Raw genomic sequence first — 19,318 nt, forward strand, 5'->3', positions numbered from 1 at the left:
TTTAGAACTAAAGGCGTGTGATTGGCTTACTGTGTTTTATCTTATAAAATAGCATGCTGGGTTTTAGGGATCACCAAATGACAACCCCTGCTTGTTTCTGCATCCTTAATGGTGGGGAAAAAAATCAAAGAGAGAATAAGATTCCATGACACATGAAAATTATATCCATATTTTAGTTTGGATAAAGTTTTATTGGAACATTCATTTACATGTTGTGCTTGGCTGCCTCTGTGCTACAAGGACTAGGTTGGGTTGTTGCGACTGGGATCTCAGGGCCCACAGAGACGATCTTGCCCTTGAGAACATTTGCCAACCCCTGTTAAATGTGCCTCGCACACAACACAGGTAAAACAGCCATCGCGTGTTTAATCTGCGCAAGAAACACTTGCTTTGACTTCGTTTCATCTCTTAATTTGCTGTCCCACTAATTGAACATTCACTGTATATTTTTTCAGAAATTGGAGAAAAACTGTCTTTTGAATGCAATAAAAAGGGATTTATATGAGCAGGGTTCCTTTACTTGCTTTTAATGCTTCCTTTATATAGAGGAGTACTGAAACTAATTGCACTGTTTTAGAGATGGGTCATTAGCCTCGTCCCAATCTTTTACAGAGACCTAATTTTCATGCAGGATTTCTCACTAAAGCTCGAACTGGGATCTCTTTAGGAAGAAGAGACAGTGATGATACAAGAGCTTTTCTGCGGTTTACAAATTTGGCTGTTGATCACAGACCATGAAGTATGTTGGTTGACATCTTACCCGTATTTAGCAGCCAGTGAGTGTTTGTTGAATGAATGCATGAATTCACTTTAGAAAACAAACCAACAAAGGGAGTGTATCACTTATAAAAGAAAATCTGTTTGTTAATGCATCTGGATACTACATTCCTTTTGGGAAAATAATTGTTATGCCAGTATAAGTCCAAGATATTTATTCTCAATTTCTCTTTCCTGTGTTTCAGGAGGGGGATCCTTTTGAAAGTTAGGGTTTAAATTGACGAAGGTTCCCTATGTTTTGGAATTCTCAGGTGTTCTTTTGGATGGGTTAAGTAAAATTTTCCTACATGTGAAATAATTTTTTTTTTAAAAAGCATTACATGAAATCTAGTTATCTGCAGTTATTTGAGTGATATAGTGTATAAAATTTTGCCAGCATTTTCCTGGGCACTGTTTTCAATACCATGTTTTCATGGTATTCAGTATTTCAAAATTTCAGGGTATTCAGTACCACTGTTTTCAAATACCATGAATGCAACCCCCACCTTTGCCATATATCCACTAATACTGCCTTAAAATTGAAAGAACCTGCAAATTTTATTTCCTGATATCTTTGTCTAAGCTTTCTAATCAAAGAAACCTGCCTCTCACATCTGGCTTATCATATGTTTTTCCCACCTCATTCCAGAACTTGAACCCAGGGGTAGCCCCAGGAGTCAGTGCTTACAAAAAGAAAAATTCTCCCTCTCTAGATAGTTTTGGTCATTGAGCAGACTAAGGAGACCCTAATTCAGAGCATCTTACTCTGTGACCGTCTCCATTTTTTTTTTTCTTCTTCTTCTTCTTCTTCTTCTTCTTCTTCCTCCCCCCCCACCATCTATGAAATGGATAAGAAATTCTGAGGTCATTCCCTGGGAGTTTTCATGATTTAGAGTGAACCAGAGCTTGAGAACATTCTGCAGCTAGATTGTGCTAATTTATTCAAACTAGTGTTTTTGACTTGTTTTTCCAACAGGAACGTGAGGAAATAATTCACATCATGTAATCCTGAACTTTACTGGAAGCAGTGGAGGAAGTCATTCAAGTTTTTTTTTTTGAAATTCACTTTGTTCCCCTTCCCTTCCATTTTTTTGCAGTTGCCATCCTTCTGAAGGACGACTATTTTGTAAGTGGTGCTGGCCTGCCTGGCAGATTCAAAGCCGAGAAAGTGGAATTTCACTGGGGACACAGCAATGGCTCTGCGGGCTCAGAACACAGCATCAACGGGAGGCGCTTTCCTGTCGAGGTGAGAAGGCATCGAGATGTCAAGTGTAGCCCCACTTTGGGTCCTCATATTAGTCAGATTCTTTGTCTTTACCCCCAGTGACTTTGCGAATGAAACTCATACTGTCCATACCTTTGTCTCTGGAAACTTTATATACAGCGTGACAGGTGTACATTCCTCCTCAAGCTTCTCACCTTTGTTTGACTGGAGAAGCGTGGGGAAGTCAGGGGCCTCGTGGTTTTGAGTAGACTCACCCCTGGCCAACGATTTTCAACCATTTGTTTCACCTGGCACAATTTCTTTGCTCTGTTTTTCTGAAGTCCCACTTTCTAAAAGTGAAATTCTGTATGAAACTCAGGTGACTGTTTTCGCCCTTTAGAAAAGAGAGAAGTTAGTTGATACATGAAGAGGCATCTCAGAACCTTCTCTCGGTGGGGAAGCTATTATAAGGTTTGTTTGCTCCCTCCAGCTGTCGAGAAAGAGGCTGTGGCCATTGGTGGTATGACTCTCACTTAACATTGCTGGGATCAATGGTGACATTTAGCCTTTCCTGTGTCAGTTTTCCCAAACATCCTTGCTGCTAGACAGAAGAAAGGTGTGGGTACAAGAGACGGTTTGTATCTTTTTGGTGAGGAAGGGAGGGAGAGAGCAAGACTCCAGATTCCTTCATTAGTGTTGGCTGGGGCAGTGCGCCTTTTCCATTGCTAACCTTGTTTTTACCTTTCACCATCATCAGGATGGGGATATTCTTTTGTTGGAGCACATGAGTTTGTTAGGTTTGGTTCTTTTATGTGGTGAGCTTTACACATTTGAGGAAGAACTGAATGGATGTGCCTTCAAGTCTATGATTGGACTCAAACATGGAACAGCAACTCTTAGTGTGTTATAACTTCTAGTAAGTCATGACCTACTTTGATTATCTGAGGAATACTTGAGATCCCCTCCATATAGGGAAAATACACGGATGTGCACACAGATTTGCACATAGTTTATAGGGCTTCGTCATTCACCCTAGTTCCTCAAGCCTATTTATGGACCATTTAGGCATCCTTGAAGCATAAGTGAAGAATCCTCACAAGATGAGAAAATTAGTAGTATTTCTTTGTCTAGAGATGCCTTTACTCACATATAAATTTGTTTCTTATCTGTGATTGATGGAGAAAGCAGAGATAACTATTCTGAGAAAATGCTTCACATTTTTGGGGCACCTGGGTGGCTCAGTGGGTTAAAGCCTCTGCCTTCGGCTCAGGTCATGGTCCCAGTGTCCTGGGATCGAGCCCCACATCGGGCTCTGTGCTCTGCAGGGAGCCTGCTTCCCCCTCTCTCTCTATCTGTCTGCCTCTTTGCCTACTTGTGATCTCTGTCTGTCAAATAAATAAATAAAAATAAAATCTTAAAAAAAAAAAAAGTGCTTCACATTTTTTTCTCCTTCAACTGACAATTTCCCGGTATTAAGATTCTTCTGTCTGTGGGACTTCTTGTACTAGTTACACTAGTTAAAGGCCTCCTGAGAAGGGTTTTTGCTAATGGGCTCTCATCCTCCTTTTGTATTAAATGAATCACTTCTTAGAAATCTTAGCTTTATTGGTATTTGGAAAACTTGATTCCTAGAAGCAAAATTATATCATCTTTTTAAAAGTTTCGGGTTTCCCTCAGTTCTTTCTGACCAGTTCCCATTGGCAGTGCGAGTTGAAGGGACAGTTGGCATCCAGCTAGTTTTTCTCAAAAGCCTCTTTATCTCAGAATCAGGCTGCTATTTGTTCTTCTAGTGTTGTCCAAACAAAAGACCTGTGCTTTGAAAGATTGAAAACTTGTTTTGGCAGTTGCCTTGGTAAAGAAGAGCTCTAGAGATGGGAACTGGGAACTTCTGCATCATTCTTAATTATATCCCTTAATGTGGTGAAGGGCCTGTCTCCTCCTCTTATTCCATTCATATTTGGAAAAATGCATAGACTAGATGCATATTCTTTTAAAAAGTTACTACCTTAAGTGAATATCTCAGTTTTCTTTTACTCAAAGAGTGCCCTGAAATTCAGAAGCTATTTCGAAATGGCAGCTATAATGCTCAGACTTACTGTTCTGCCGAGTTGTTTGAATTTATTTCTTTTAAGTAATGTCAGATGGTAAGGCTGCTTGTATTAATTGGGTTCCTCATCGAGGCCCATCTGGTTTGTAGCTTTTTTTTTTTTTTTAATGTGATAAACATATTAAATTACTTACTGGGTGTATTTGAGGAACTTGGAATTTCAGAGACCAAAGGTAACGGGATCAAATTTAACTTGAAAATATGCAAGGAAAAGTTGCTCACTTTTGCCCAGAACATGTCTGTAATATTTTGTGTTCAGTTGCTTTTTTGGAGCTCTTTATCAACAGGAACTCTCCCTGGTGGTCTTACAGTTTGAACATCTCAGACTTGGTTTATTTCATTCTGTATAACTATGTTGCTTTCTAAGAAATTAAAATGAAAGTAAGAAGGGGCGCCTGGGTGGTTCAGTCAGTCGAACCTCTGACTCTTGATTTGGGCCCAGGTTATGATCTCAGGGTCATGGGATCAAGCCCCGAGTCAGGCTCCATGCTGAACACAGAGTCTGCTTGAGATTCTTTCTCTGCCTTCTCCCGCTACCCCTCCTCCAGCTCATGCTCACTGTCTCTCGGTCTCTTTCTCTCTCTCTGTAAAAAATAAAATAAACCTTTTTAAAGAATGAAAGTAAAAAAAAAATTGTTATATATCATGGAGTCATTTATCAGCATTGGGGACACTACTTTTCTGTCTTGTATACAGAGTCAGAGAAGAGTCATGGTTGAAGATTGCACTGAGATTGGCAGAGCACAGCACTGGTTCTCAACTAGAGACCGCGTGCTCCGCCCATGGGGACATGATGCATTTTCAGGGGCCATGTTTGGTTGTCACTCTCAGGGGGCAGTGGTATGCTCCTAGAATCTAGTGAGTAGAGATGCAGTTGAACCTCCTGGGATGTGGGTAAACCTCCAGTTCATAAGGTAGCCCCCAGACAGAGAATTATCCCACCCAGAATGTCACTGCTGTGAGACTTTGGAGCAGAGAACGTGTATGTTTCGTTGGAATCGAGCCTTCCTTTACCTGTGTGGCGTCACTTTGAGTATGTTTGAATCCTTGGATCTCCCTGCTTGAGAGGTTGTTCCATCTTCTTGTGGATTTCAGAGAGGAAATGTGCCTGGCCTGATGGGTGAGAACATTGCTAGTCCTGGTTCCTTGAGGTTCCACTTGAGGTTAAGTCATGACCTTGGGTATGGACTTCAGCAGCTGCCTCAGTGCTCCAGCTCTGCAAGCTGAATTGTAGGCACAGCCCCACAAGAATCTGGTCCTGCTCCCCGAGGGTCAGCGGCAACAAGCCCAACGTGGTCAGTTTTGCTGCTTCCTGGGAATTCCCTGAGGTCACCTATAACAACTTCGTACACATCCAGAGATCCGACCTCCCCACCCTTTCCTGGCTGGGATCCTGGACTTGTTCTTGGAGTTCCTACACTTAAAAACATCCCGTCTAATAGAAAAATAAGAGCCCTTCAATAACTGGCTTTCTTTACAGCTCAGTTTAAGTTAGGAAACACTCAGAATCAAATTACAATGCTGTGCCTAGGCGTGTAGACCCAATTTAAATCCTCAGATGCTCTCCCCTCCTATTATGCGGCTTTAGTTCTAGCCGAGCCACAAATGTTTCTTGAGTACCTACTGTCATGTAGGCTCTGGGTTATAAAAGTGAACCAGAAAGGCAGTACCTTTAAGGTATTTGCACTCTGGTAATGAAACAGAAATTGAGCAAGCAGTCACATACATACAGTTGTGTTATATCGGTTATGATACGGTCTCTGAAGAAGAAGGGTGTTTTGTAATGAGATATGGAAGACTTATAGACAGGCATTTATTAAGCTGTATTTATTAAGTGATAATTTATTAAGATAGAAGACATGAGTTGGAGCCTGCTCATAGAACAGGGACATGCAAAGGCCCTGAGGCAGGAGATATTTGGTAAGTTGAAGGGGTAAAGGATCACTGGGGGTTTTGATAGGTAGGATAGTGGCCCTCCAAAATGTCCACTCACTCATCCCTGAATCCTGTGAATATATATATTGCTTTACATGGCAAAAGGGGTTTTTTAGATATGATTAAGTAACCATAAAGTGAAAAGGGTCAGAACATGCCAGTGATTAAAATAGTGGTAGGTCCTATTCCCATTCTTCCATGGCCATTTGACTTTGTATTACCTCTATGACCACAGTTGTGTATGGCAGCTTCTGCTGTATCCTAAGTTTTCTCTCTGCCCCTGCTCATTCCCTGTTCTGTGATTGGTAACCTAAACAAAGGTTTGTGTAACACTAATAGGATTGAATCATGCAGTGTTTTCACTACTAACTGAAGTTGGAGTTAATGCAAAGAGAAATCTCCGGATGAAACCTCCGATAGCTCCATTAAAGTGGAGGTTCATTGCATACTTGTTGTCTGAGGTAATTAAAATCCTGTTTATTACAATAAGAGATCGCAGGAGTTGTTGATCAGACTTATTGCTACTTTATGAGTTGAAGTCTTCAATAAGCTTAAATGATCCAAACTGATTGTGTGTGCCCTTTCCAGTGAAACTCACAGCTGGTTCATTTCAGCTCTGCTTAGAGCATCCTAGCAAGTGAAAAGAAGCAAAGGCATTTTTCCTAATAATACACCATGTACACATTACCATATGGTACAAGACTGCAGTCCCTTAGCTGAAACTCATGAGGCCAGAAGTTTCAGAATTCAGTATTTTTTCCGGAAAGGTATTACGGTGCATATGTTGTACGTATTACTGAGGACACATAGTGGGGTCTGGCACTCTACTCCTTGGACGCATCAATAATTCTGCAACACGCAGATGAATATTCACACTAAGTGGGGAATCTCAGTATTCTAAATGGCTTCCCATCAGGTTTTACCACCAAATTAGTTTTTGCCCTCAAATCATAACTAACAATAATAACAAAACACCTTTGGTCTTAGAAGCTTTTGAGATTTCATCATCACTGATGAAGAATTTACGGATCTGTGTTGTAAAAACTGGATCCGTAGCGTGGTTCCCCTGGTTTAGGTTCCTAAGAACATGGGTTAGTTGCAACCATGACACAAACACATTGGATTATTTGTCTCCCCAGTGGGCCCAGCGGGTGCAGGACCTATCCGGTGGTGGTGTACTGCCTTCTTAGAGTTAATTTTTGTTCGGGGGGTAAGCACATACTTGTTTTAGGCTGACCTTGCTCTGTGATTCTTTTTCATTTTAACATTCTGCTTAATCCTGCAGTTGTCTTTAGTATCCACATCTTTGGGCCTGTTACTTTGACCTGCTCCTGTCTTCCCTCCTGTCCACCCAGCTCCCATCTTCCTGCCTAGAGTCAGGCTAATGTTAACACCTTTCATTTTGTGAAATGGATCTTGGTTCTTTGAGTGTTTCTATTTATTACACTCCACTTAGACACTTATATTTCTACTGGGCCCCTAGATTATGTTCCCAGTGACTTGCATCTGCCTTCCCACTCCCAGGTGAGCTCTTGCACTCGTGACGCACGCTTCCCCAGAGTCGCTCTCCACTCTTGTGCAAGCATGGTGGGCTATGACGCAACTCAGATGTGGGCCAGTCTACCAGAGGCTGAGCTCTCGTAGCGACCTCTGACTTCCGTAGCCTGGTATCCTGGAGCACGGACTCTATGTTCAGGTTGGATGGCACTCCTTTATGGAGTCATCCTTTTCTGCTGGAAATAAATTTAGATACAAAACGCCTTCCTGAATGTGTATTTTATATATTGGCCAATTTTAAAGGCTTGTTTTCCACTAAGTAAATCTGTTTACCTTTATTTAACTCAGTTTTTTTCCAGACTGCTATAAGCCCAATGTCCCACTCCCGTCTCAGTTTAAGTTGGCAGCATCACTCTTTTGGAAATGAGATTTATAACTTTCTGCTATCTTCTATTCTGTCCATATCCATTGTAAGAAATGGAGGGATGTCTGAGTGGCACAGTCAGTTAAGCATCTGACTCTTGGTTCTGGCTCTGGTCATGATCTTGGGGTTGTGAGATCAAGCCCCACATGGGGCTCCATTCTTGGCACAAAGTCTGCTTAGAATTCTCTCTCCCTCTCCCCCTCCTGTTCATTCTCTCTCTCTGTGTGTGTCTCTCTAAAATAAATAAATCTTAAAAAAAAAAAAAGGGAATGGTATCCCGTTCAAATAAATGTTTCCAGAAGACACCAGTGATGATTTTGATTTCACTTATCTTGAAAATTGTAAAACTAACTCGGCTTGTTCACAAAACAGTTGTCATTATAAACTCAATAGTGTCTCGCTTTGTCTTTCATTAGAGAGCTGTCATTAAGGGAAGTTGAGGAGCACCTGGCTGGTTCAGTCAGTCAGAACATCTGACTCTTGATCTCAGAGTTGTGAGTTTGAGCCCCACATTGGGGGTAGAGATCATTTAAATAAGTAAAACTAGAAAAAAAAAAAAAAGGAAGATTGAGACATTTTCTATTAAAAATAAGTTTTGCCACATCATGCTGTTTCTTTCACCCTGCCTTGTACTTGACTGAAATTCCTGGAATTATTGCAGTTTCTCTGAAAAATTGCTTTGTTCCTAGAGAGTCCTTTGTGGGTATGCTAAAGGCACTGCCTGTTTCCCTTGTCCTTTCTCCTAATGAACACTGGAAGTGTCAAGGATGCTGTCCCTGGTTATCTGGTGTTTGCTGCTTTGTGGTGGGGCTGGTCGTGTTTTTCTTTGTAGTGACTTCCATTAAATGGTGAGGGAATTGGCTGAAATATAAATGACTTTACTGAAATAAAGATCCCATTTTAGAGCAGAATGTTTCATCCTTTGCTAGTGAAATACTTGTTTTCCATCTGGCCGATCTTTTATGTTTATGTCCTGGGTTAATTAAGGGGAACATATGAAGGGGCCCTAATACTTAGCGTAAGCTTAGTGGTGAAGTAAATGCCTCATTGTACGAAGCCGGGGAACTGATTTGGCGAGGCAGAAACAGCCTTGGCCCCTGGCCGCCATAATGTCCCACAGCACCCATCACACAGAGTCTTCCTTAGATATGAACTTGGCTCGGGGCTGTTTTGATGGTGTATTGCTGACATGTGGTGTGCTGATACTGGATTGGATTATACTGAGAATCACAGAAAAGCAGATGACAGTGTGAAAAGAAAACCCAGTTAAATTGTAGATTATTTCGGTCTAGAAACTTGATGACCCCAGGGGAACCCTCAGACAACCAAAAAGAAGGCAGAGAGGTGGTAGTAACGGTGTTGAAGGTGGTGCTGGTGGTTGAGATTGTGATGATGATGCTGTAGACACCATTTAATAAGCATTGCCTGTGTCAGGAATGTTCTAGATGTTACCTCATTTAATTTTCTCACCTGCCTTATGAGAGGAGTACCCTAAGGATGGGACAGCTGAGCTTCTGGGAAGGTAAGTGGCTTGGCTGAGGTTCACCGTTAGGACTTCAGAATCTAGGCTTCAGTGTCTACCAAATCTTAACGAGCTTTCTTTTTAATTGGATAAGTCATTTCCTAGTTTTTCTTGTCATTGCCTTAGGTTGTTTGTAGAATCACTGATGCAATAGAAATAGTTTTGCTGGAATTGTAACTGCTATTTATTGGATAACAGGGACGGGGGAAAAAAAGATCAAAGGACTTCATATGTTCAGAGTAGCTGAACCAGTAGTAAAACATACAGCGAGGAGAGGTGAGGGGAACTGGAAATGCTGTCAGCTCTTTGCCTAGAGATATGGTAGGAATCTCGACACATTTTATCTGGATCGGCCACTTCTATTTTTAATCGTGTAGAACAATACTGAGAGAAAATATAATCGAGCCATTCATTGTACTTTTTAATTTTTGGCAGCCACATTAAAAGAGGTAAAAAGAGGGTGTGTGGGTGTCTCGGTTGGGCGACTGCCTTCGGCTCAGGTCATGATCACAGGATCCTGGGATCGAGCCCCGTGTTGGGCTTCCTGCTCAGTGGGGAGTCGGCTTCTCCCTTTGTCCCCTATCACACTCATGCAATTGGGTGTGCTCTCATTCTCTCTCTCTCTTGTTCTCTCTCATGCACACGTGTGTGCAAAAATAAATAAATACGTAATTAAAATCTTTTAAAAAATAAAGAGGTAAAAAGAAACAAGTGATTTTACTTGATTTGAATAATTCATTCTATTTATACAATTTGTGGTATATAATTGTTATAAAATCAAGTTTTGGTTGATTTTAGCAATCTATTGTTGTTACTCTAATACATCAAAATATTACTGTTTCAACACATAATCAAATAAACAATTATTCCTGAGCTATTTTCATTCCTTTTTTTTTTTTTTTTTTTTTTTTAATTTTTTTTGCACTCCTTTTTTTGTACTATCTTTGCAGTCTGGTGTATATTACACACTAACAGCACATCTTAATTCAGACTGGCCAATTTTCAAATGCTCAGTGCCACACACCATACCTGAAACATGCAGACGTGAGGGCTCCAGGCCACACTCATGGACTTTAGATGATAAACTAGCCAAAGGACTGAAAAGAATTCTCTAGGAGGACTTTTTATGCCGCATCTGTAGTAATTTTCACGTATTTTTTTCCTCCCCAACCAAACAATAGATACCATTTAGCTTTGCGTTGTGATCTGACCTGGTTGACACAAGTCTTCACCTAGATGTGATGCCGGCGTTTTTTTTCTGTGTAAGCTTTCAGTAGTTTCCCCCTTATTTATTTATTTATTTTTAAGAACATTTGTTCCCAGGACTTTGAACACTGTTTTTCTCAGAATCTATTTCCAAGCTGAGGAACTCAAATAAAATCCGCTCAGGGAGATCTTTGTGCACCAATGGTAGAGACCTCCGGCGGCTAGATCAGATGGATTGTAAATTCAGGGTCAGGAGGGTTTATGGGCATAAGGCTCAGAGACACCCCTCCGCACCCCCACTCCTGCACTTGTTTTGTTTTTTCCCCTATCCTGTCAAAATTTGAGCAGGAAGGGTTCAAGCCATCTTAAATCTCAAGCCTTTAGCAAGTTCTTTAATGCCACCGACACTCAGAAAGAACAGTGAGGAAGATTTATAAGGAACAGAAAGAAGACAGGATTGAAAGAAAGTCTATTTCCCCTTTGAATCCCTAGCATAGAATTTCATAGATCCCCCCCCAACCCCACCCTTTAATAGAAAGGAGAGGAAACTTCCTGAAGCTTCCCTTCCTGGTTGCACGGCCTGGCACTGTGTTGAGCGTAGATACGGCTTTGGGTACGTTTACTATGACATAGGGAGACCAGCTGGGCAAATTTACCAAAACCTTATTTTACTTAAAATTAAAAATTTCATCTCTTGAATGTTTGAGGATGTCTTAGAATATAGGGCTTTAAAACTCAGGTTTTATAGATATTTGGGTTAATAGTGAAATGATTCCTAAATCCCACCTCTTACTAGGTAGAGCTTTGATTTCTGAATCTCCCTATTAAAACCTTTACTGCATTGGTTTATAAAGTTCAGTATTTCACAGAATATTCTTACTGTATACCTTGGTGTTCACCGGTCCCTGATCAAAGAAGGCCAGGGGTGAAAGAAAACTCATCCCGCTACTTCCTGCCACTTCTCAAACTGTTTCTGCCTTTAAATTTGCTCAAGTCTCTGACTCTACCTCTGATCACTTTATTTATTCATATTTATTTATCAGCAAGGTAACTGTGGGGTAAACATCAGAACCATATAGCAGCCCTGGTACATTTTCAGGATTGCATCAGTTAGTCTAAATGCTCTGCACAAAAAGTATGTGTGATCAGATATATTTAGGAAATGCTGCCTACTATACCTTTCTCTTGGAGCTTGATCATGGGTTAGCATAGTAAAATTATTAACAAAAACTCAGCAAGGAAACTTGTTCAATTTGCATGTAACAGGAATCTCCCAAACTCAGTTGACCATGGAGTTTATTTTATTTTATTTTATTTTATTTTAATTGTAATTTCCTGAGAGGCTAATGATAAGGAGAATTTCCTGCATCCACATAGTTCAGTGGGGAGCTCTTTTCCATGCCTTGATGCTATATATAATGTTTAAATTACATTCTTACACTCTTCGTTCATTTCTAAATTATCAACAACGTTCATTCAGTTGATGAATAGAGCCTTCTCTGTGTACGCCAAAGAATGCCCTGGCCTCAGGCAGCTTTTATTTCAGTAGGTGCTAAGGCCCTGAGGCAGAAGCGTGCCCTGCACGTTTGAACAAACAAAGGGTAGAGTGATAGTGCAGTCAGCAAAACAGTTGTGGTCCCCATCATATGAGTCATGGGGGACCATGGACAGCTCTGTGACTTTTATTCCAAGTGAGGTGGAAAGCCCTTGGAATGTCCTTAGCAGAGAGTGGACATTATCTGCCTTATGTTTTAGAAGGATCCTTCTGGCTGCACTTGACCATAGCAAACACCAGCAGACACTGAATTCAGAAGGTGATTATGATATTTCAAGAGAGGTGATGGTGGCCTGTGCTAGAGATGGATATATGGAGAAGAGGTCAAATTCGGATTATTTTGAGGGAAGGACATGCTAAGCAAGAGAGATAAGACAGGGATGCTTTTCCCTAGTGATAAAGTTTGTATTTCCTGTTTAAAAAAAAAAAAAAGTAATTTTAGGATAAAAAGTCATGGATCGTTGACCAGTCTAATATTTTATAGCATTTCATTTCATTTTTTTAAAAATTCTTTTAAATTGTTGGGGTGCCTGGGTGGCTCAGTGGGTTAAGCCTCTGCCTTCGTCTCAGGTCATGATCTCAGGGTCCTGGGATCGAGCCCCACATCAGGCTCTCTGCTCACTGGGGAGCCTGCTTCCCCTTCTCTCTGCCTGCTTCTCTGCCTACTTGAGATTTCTCTCTCTGTGTCAAATAAATAAAAAAATAAATAAATAAAATAAAATCTTTTAAGAAAATTAAAAATAAAATAAAAACAGCTGCTCTGCCTACTTGTGATCTCTCTCTCTCTCTCTGTCAAATAAATAAATAAAATCTTTAAAAAAATTCTTTTAAATTGTTGATTATGTAGTACCCAAAATTTTTTAGTGTTGTGGATTATAGACCAGTTCTGATTACACGCTATCTCTTGTACACCAAAAAAGAATGTGAGGGCAGTTGGGTGACTCAGTGGGTTGAGAGTCCGATTCCTGGTTTGGGCTCAAGTCATGGTATCAGGAGTCCTGGGATGGAGCCCTGCATTGGGCTCCATGCTTAGGTGGGAGTATGCTTCAGGATTCTGTCCTTCTGCCCCTCCCCACCTCTAAAATAAATAAGTAAGTCTTAAAAAAAAAAAAAAGAAGAAGAAGAATGTCCCATAATGAACTGATGAAACACAACAGTAATAAAACAAAGCCCCCTTTCAAAGGCTTGCTTGGAGTTAGTAGATGTAAGTGCTTCACGCAGGACTGGGCACAGGCTAAGAGCTCGCTCAGTGTTAGCTGCTGGTATTGTGTCTAGATCCTCTACTTAAATTGGGAAACACATCCTCAGTCCATCTATTTATTTTCTTTGCTACAGTTTTCACCCTGGTTCAGGTCATCACTGTGTCCCCCTTTGACCATTGCTACAGATTCCAGAGAGCTCTCTCTTGGCCCCACCACCCAGTCCTTATCTAGTAACCAGCGTTCTTCAAAACACTTGAATCTCATTATGTTTTTCCCTTGTTTTAAAAAAATCTCCCAGTGGTTTCCAGTCACATGTTGAATAAATCCAGAGATCCCACTGTACCCTACAAGGCCTTACCAGATGTGGCTCCTACTCCTCCCACCCCTTTCTCCCCATCTCGTTTTCAGTGGGTCTAGAATGTTCTCTCCCCTATTATCCCTTCTTGTGGCTCATTCCTTTCTAAATCCTACCCATGATGACCCATGCTCTCTCCTCTTAACTCAGCTGCTTTGTTTCCTATTACCCAGCTTCATTTTCTTCGTAGCACCCATCACTTTTTGGAATTACTTATTGATTTGTTTACTTGTTTATTAACTTGGCTCCCTCACCCCTACCCCCCCTACATGGCATGTCAGCTCCTGGAGGGGAGGGGGCCCTGTCTGTCTTGTTCACTGCCGAGTCTTTGCTGCTGATGGATACAGTCTTATAAAAGAGTCAGCAGTGATACGTATTAAGGAACCAGCATTCTCGTATTGTATCTTCATCTTCATGTCTCAGTGGCTTTAAAGGGTAAGGAGCTCTAAATCCCGAGAAGAAAAACCTGTAATTCATTCATAAAAAGGACATTTAAGGAAGCAAATCCTCCCCTAAAACTACCTCTCGTATTAAGGGCGTGAAAGACCCAAATAAATTAGTTACTCCCAAATAAACACATTCATCCTGTTGCCTCACGCTGTGAGGCTGAGGGTTAGTCGTGCAGCTCACAAAAATGATCTTTTTAAAGTCTGTTCTTCCAGAGGGTAGCTCTTATATTAACAACCATTACATCTACATATCAAGACAGATTGTTCCAATTAGTCAATGAGGTCCAGGTTTTTGAGAGCTGTTAATATGTACATGAGCAATTACTGTAGCAGAATTAAAAGGCGTGCCTTTGGGAATTTTAGATTGAGATTATCAGTTTCATTCATGAGCTAAGGCAGGAGTCCCTCTGCATTTCTCTGCAGAGTCATTCGCTAGAAGGTTCTCTAATGCCTATACATAAAATTTTATGAAGTTGCCAGTTTCCTGTCCTCTGCCCTGGTCTCACCCCATCCCAGACCAGTGCCTGCCTCTGTAATCCTTGAGAACCAGGCATTGTAATAAGCACTTGGGAATTTCATAGTAAAGAAGACAAATAAGTCCCTTGACTTCATGACACCCAAGAGACCAGCAGAGTGGATTTTTTTTTTTATAACATATAATGTATTATTCGCCCCAGGGGTATAGGCCTGTGAATCATCAGGCTTACACAATTCACAGCACTCACCATAGCACATACCCTCCTCAATGCCCATCACCCAGCCATCCTATCCCTATCCCCCCACCCCCAGCAACCCTCAGTTTGTTTTGTGAGATTAAGAGTCTCTTATGGTTTGTCTCCCTCCCAGTCCCATCTTGTTCCATTTTTTCCCTCCATACCTGCCACGACCCCCCACCCTGCCTCTCAGATTCCTTCTATCAGAGATCATAGGATAATTATCTTTCTCTGATTGACTTATTTCGCTCAGCATAGTACATTTTAGTTCCATCCAGGTCATTGCAAATGGAAAGATTTCATTTCTTTTGATAGCTGCATAGTATTCCATTGTATATATATATACCGCATCTTCTTTGTCCATTCATCTGTTGGTGGACATCTAGGTTCTTTCCATAGTTTGGCTATTGTGGACATCGCCAACAGGGTGGATCTTAACCAGAAGTTACTTCAAAATCAAGCAGGCATTTGAAAATTTTTTCTAAAATCAAATTTATATAGTTCTCACTCATTCCTTATTACTGGTGGATGGAAACAAAACAAAACAAAAGCACTCATTATCAGTCCACTTTTCCACATTCAGATAAAATGTTCTGTACTCTTCACTTGAGCACCATACTCTCCACTGTGCTCAGAGTTGCAGCATTTGCTAGAATATGATGATTTATGCAGGAACTGGGTTTGGAGTCAAATAATAGATGATATGTAGACTCTGGGAAGTGGCTCCCTCTTTCCTATAGACCAGTCTTTTTTTTTTTTTTTAAACATTTTATTTATTTATTTGAGAGAAGAGGGAGACAGTGAGAGAGAGCATGAGCGAGGAGAAGGTCAGAGGGAGAAGCAGACTCCCCGTGGAGCTGGGAGCCCAATGCGGGACTCGATCCCGGGACTCCAGGATCATGACCTGAGCTGAAGGCAGTCGCCTAACCAACTGAGCCACCCAGGCGCCCTAGACCAGTCTTTTTAAATGATTGAGGCTAAGTCAGTGTCAAATGTGCCTGAAGTTCCCACATTTGAATTAAGGGATTGTTGCCTCTTCAAATGCTAACACAAGGGAAAGGACAAAATATGAGAGTTTTATCTCTGTTGAACGCGTTAATAAAACTCATTAGATCCACTTCTCATTTGGGTGGGAAGTAGACTCTGAAGGGACACAGCAGGCTGGATGAGACACTAACCAGGGAAGAAGGAGGCCCCAGATACTGTGTAAATGAGGGTGCTGACTGTGGAGAGGAACCTTCAGATCTTGAAGACACATTGGATTGATCTATGCTGGTACTCGAGCCTGCCTCATCTGGAGAGCAGATGACTAACAACCATTATCAACCATGGTGCGTAGATAGAGCATGATTGCGGGTCTCAATATTTTGAAAGGGGTTCTTGTGGAAGAAGGAATCCCCTTAGTCTTTGGGGTGCAAAGCGCAACCAGGACCTATAGAAACAGACTCTACTGAAGAAACTGGTTACAGCTGGGGCATAGCACTCTGGCCACATAATTCAGAAGAAATTTTCAAAATCATATTCCCCCAGTCCCTCTGGGAACCTCCTGCATTAGGTGTGGAAAAGGAGAAGATGTCCGCCCCCCCTTTTTTTTTAATTTTAAAAAAGTTGTTTGGGTTTTTTTTTTTTTAATTTATTTAACAGACAGAGATCACTAGTAGGCAGAGAGGCAGGCCGAGAGAGAGGAGGAAGCAGGCTCCCTGCCAAGCAGAGAGCCTGATTCGGGGCTTGATTCCTGGACCCTGGGATCATGACCTGAGCCGAAGGTAGAGGCTTTAACCCACTGAGCCACCCAGGTGCCCCATGTTCCCCCATTTTGATAGTTCTTCTATCAAAACGACTCCTGGGGGCGCCTGGGTGGCTCAGTGGGTTAAGCCGCTGCCTTCGGCTCAGGTCATGATCTCAGGGTTCTGGGATCGAGTCCCGCATGGGGCTCTCTGCTCAGCGGGGAGCCTGCTTCCCTCTCTCTTTCTCTGCCTGCCTCTGTCTACTGTGATCTCTCTCTGTCAAATAAATAAATAAAATCTTAAAAAAAAAAAAAAAACAACGACTCCTGGGAAAATAAGGATAGGTAGCTCTTCAAAGTGTACCCACTGTGTCTACTTAGAGACTTCTATAAACATGGCATCATTTAATCATCATATATTAGAAACATCTTTCCATAAAAACAGCGGTTAGGAATCAGAATCTCTTCTTTTCAGATAAGAAAATTAAGCTAAGAGAGTCATTGTGAATGAAATCTCAGAGCTTAACACTGCATTTTAAGGAGTTTTGTGGTCTGAGATTAGATGCCATGTTCAAGTGACCACAGAATGATCCCTGTTAACCATGTTGAACTATTTTCTTCCAATGTTTGGCAGAGGATGGAGGAGGTGGGAAATAAAGCTATAGTCACTATTGAAGTGAATCATAGCCTGTTCATCACTTCACATGTTATGAATCTTTTCCATATTTTGAAAGATTCTTTATTCCTTCAAAAACAAAATCTAATTTTCTTACCTGAACCTTGCTATATTCTACAAATTTTTCAGAATTAACAGATTTTACTTGAAGATCAGGGAAGAAAATAACAAGACAGTGAGTAATTTAATGTCATTTCAGAGACCTTATTTTTTCTAAGCAGGAGCAGGTACAAAGGCAGCATATGAAAACATAAAAAATAATTTTTTCTCAAATTGCAAATAGTTTCATAGTCTTTTGATTATCGAAGTAACATATGTTCATTATAAAATAATTCAAACAACATAGGAGCTAAGAAGAAAAGACCTGTTTCTGTCTCCCTTTTTTTTTTTTTTAAAGATTTTATTTATTTATTTGACAGACAGAGATCACAAGTAGGCAGAGAGGCAGGCAGAGAGAGAGGGGGAAGCAGGCTCCCTGCTGAGCAGAGATTTTCCCCATGCCGGGTCTCCATCCCAGAACCCTGGAATCATGATCTGAGTGGAAGGCAGAGGCTTTAATCCACTGAGCCACCCAGGCGCCCCAGGGCAGGTCTCTCTTGCAACTACATAATCCTCTTTAGAAATGCCAGTATGCAGGTAGTTTTGTAGGGTCATCCCCACTTACTCGATGATGGAGGTCTTCCACTGTCAGTAAGTAGCTGTCTGCATCATGATATTTAAATGCAGCATCACTGAGGGTCTGAGCTGGATGACCAGAGTTAGACTGTCATCACTGACACTTAAGAGCTGTGTGACTTTGGGCTTTAACCTGTTCCTTTATCTGTAAACTGACATTTAATACTACTGTCTTCTTCATGAGACTTTTTGGAGGACCTAAAAATGTGATATTTATGAAGTGCGTAGTTGAGTATCACATAGTGGTTGATAAATTTTTGCCTGTATGGTGTGGGTATGACATAATTTCTTTTAGCAATGTCTCATTAGTGGACATTTGAACTGTTTCCATTTTTCCCTATTATAACTGTCACAGCTCTATAGACCATGCATTTGGGATAAACTGAGGTTCTCTAGGGACCAGCCATATGACATGAGGTGAAAGGTAGGAATTATCTAAAATGCTTTTTAGATTGTTGACCTTTGGGAATATAAACCAGTATTAGTCAGAACTTCCAGCTTTTTTCAAAACAAGCTGGAAATCTCCATTTGTATTCATCTGTGTACTACATCCTTTATATAAAATAAACGATCTTGGCTTTCACAATTTACTGGTGGGCTAGAACTGGTGATATCCAGGGTGTTTAATCTCTGAGCTAAACTTTATTGTGTTACAGCTCACTGGGTCTGCCTTTTACCTTCATTACCATTCAGTAAGAATGTTTGAGATGCAGAGTGCCTGGGTGGCTCAGTCGGTTATGCGTCTGACTCTTGATTTCAGCTCAGGTCATGATCTCAGGGTCTTGAGATCCAACCCCACACTGGGTTCGCACTGGGCAGGAAGTCTGCTTAAGAGTCTCTCTCTCCCTTCCCCTCTGCCCTTCCCCCACCCTTCCATCTCACCAAAAAAAAAAAAAAAAAAAAAAAAAGTTCAACATGCTATACAAAGTCAGTATGGTATTATATGATAATATAATTTGGTGGCTTTCTATACTAATTTTGAAACTGTAATAATTACTTTCCCCCACCAGGATGTAAGTTCCTAATATGGGGCTAATAAACTTCCTGAAATTTAGGTGTCTTTTCCTTTCTTTCCTTTTCATTTTTCTTTTTTCTTAGATCTAGGGCTTCATTTATTTTATTTTATTTTTTTAAGATTTTATTTATTTATTTGACAGAGAGAGATCACAAGCAAGCAGAGAGGCAGGCAGAGAGAGAGAGGGAGAAGCAGGCTCCCCGCCGAGCAGAGAGCCCGATGCGGGGCTCGATCCCAGGACCCAAGCCGAAGGCAGAGGCTTTAACCCATTGAGCCACCCAGGTGCCCCTAGGGCTTCATT

The 19,318-nt window shown here is 41.1% G+C and overlaps 1 protein-coding gene across 2 annotated transcripts in view; it reads left to right on the forward strand.

Moving 5' to 3' along the window:
* LOC111143893 (protein tyrosine phosphatase, receptor type G) overlaps window positions 1-19,318 on the forward strand; it is a 700,723-nt gene that overhangs the window by 418,681 nt on the left and 262,724 nt on the right. For both annotated transcript variants that reach the window (XM_022497940.1, XM_022497941.1), the window contains exon 4: window positions 1,854-2,002. In XM_022497940.1, coding sequence (XP_022353648.1) covers window positions 1,854-2,002 — 149 coding nt within the window. The remainder of the gene's footprint in view (window positions 1-1,853; window positions 2,003-19,318) is intronic.

The sequence above is a fragment of the Enhydra lutris genome, unplaced genomic scaffold (assembly GCF_002288905.1).
Source record: "Enhydra lutris kenyoni isolate GAN:26980312 unplaced genomic scaffold, ASM228890v2 scaffoldscaffold10, whole genome shotgun sequence".
NCBI lineage: Eukaryota > Metazoa > Chordata > Mammalia > Carnivora > Mustelidae > Enhydra > Enhydra lutris.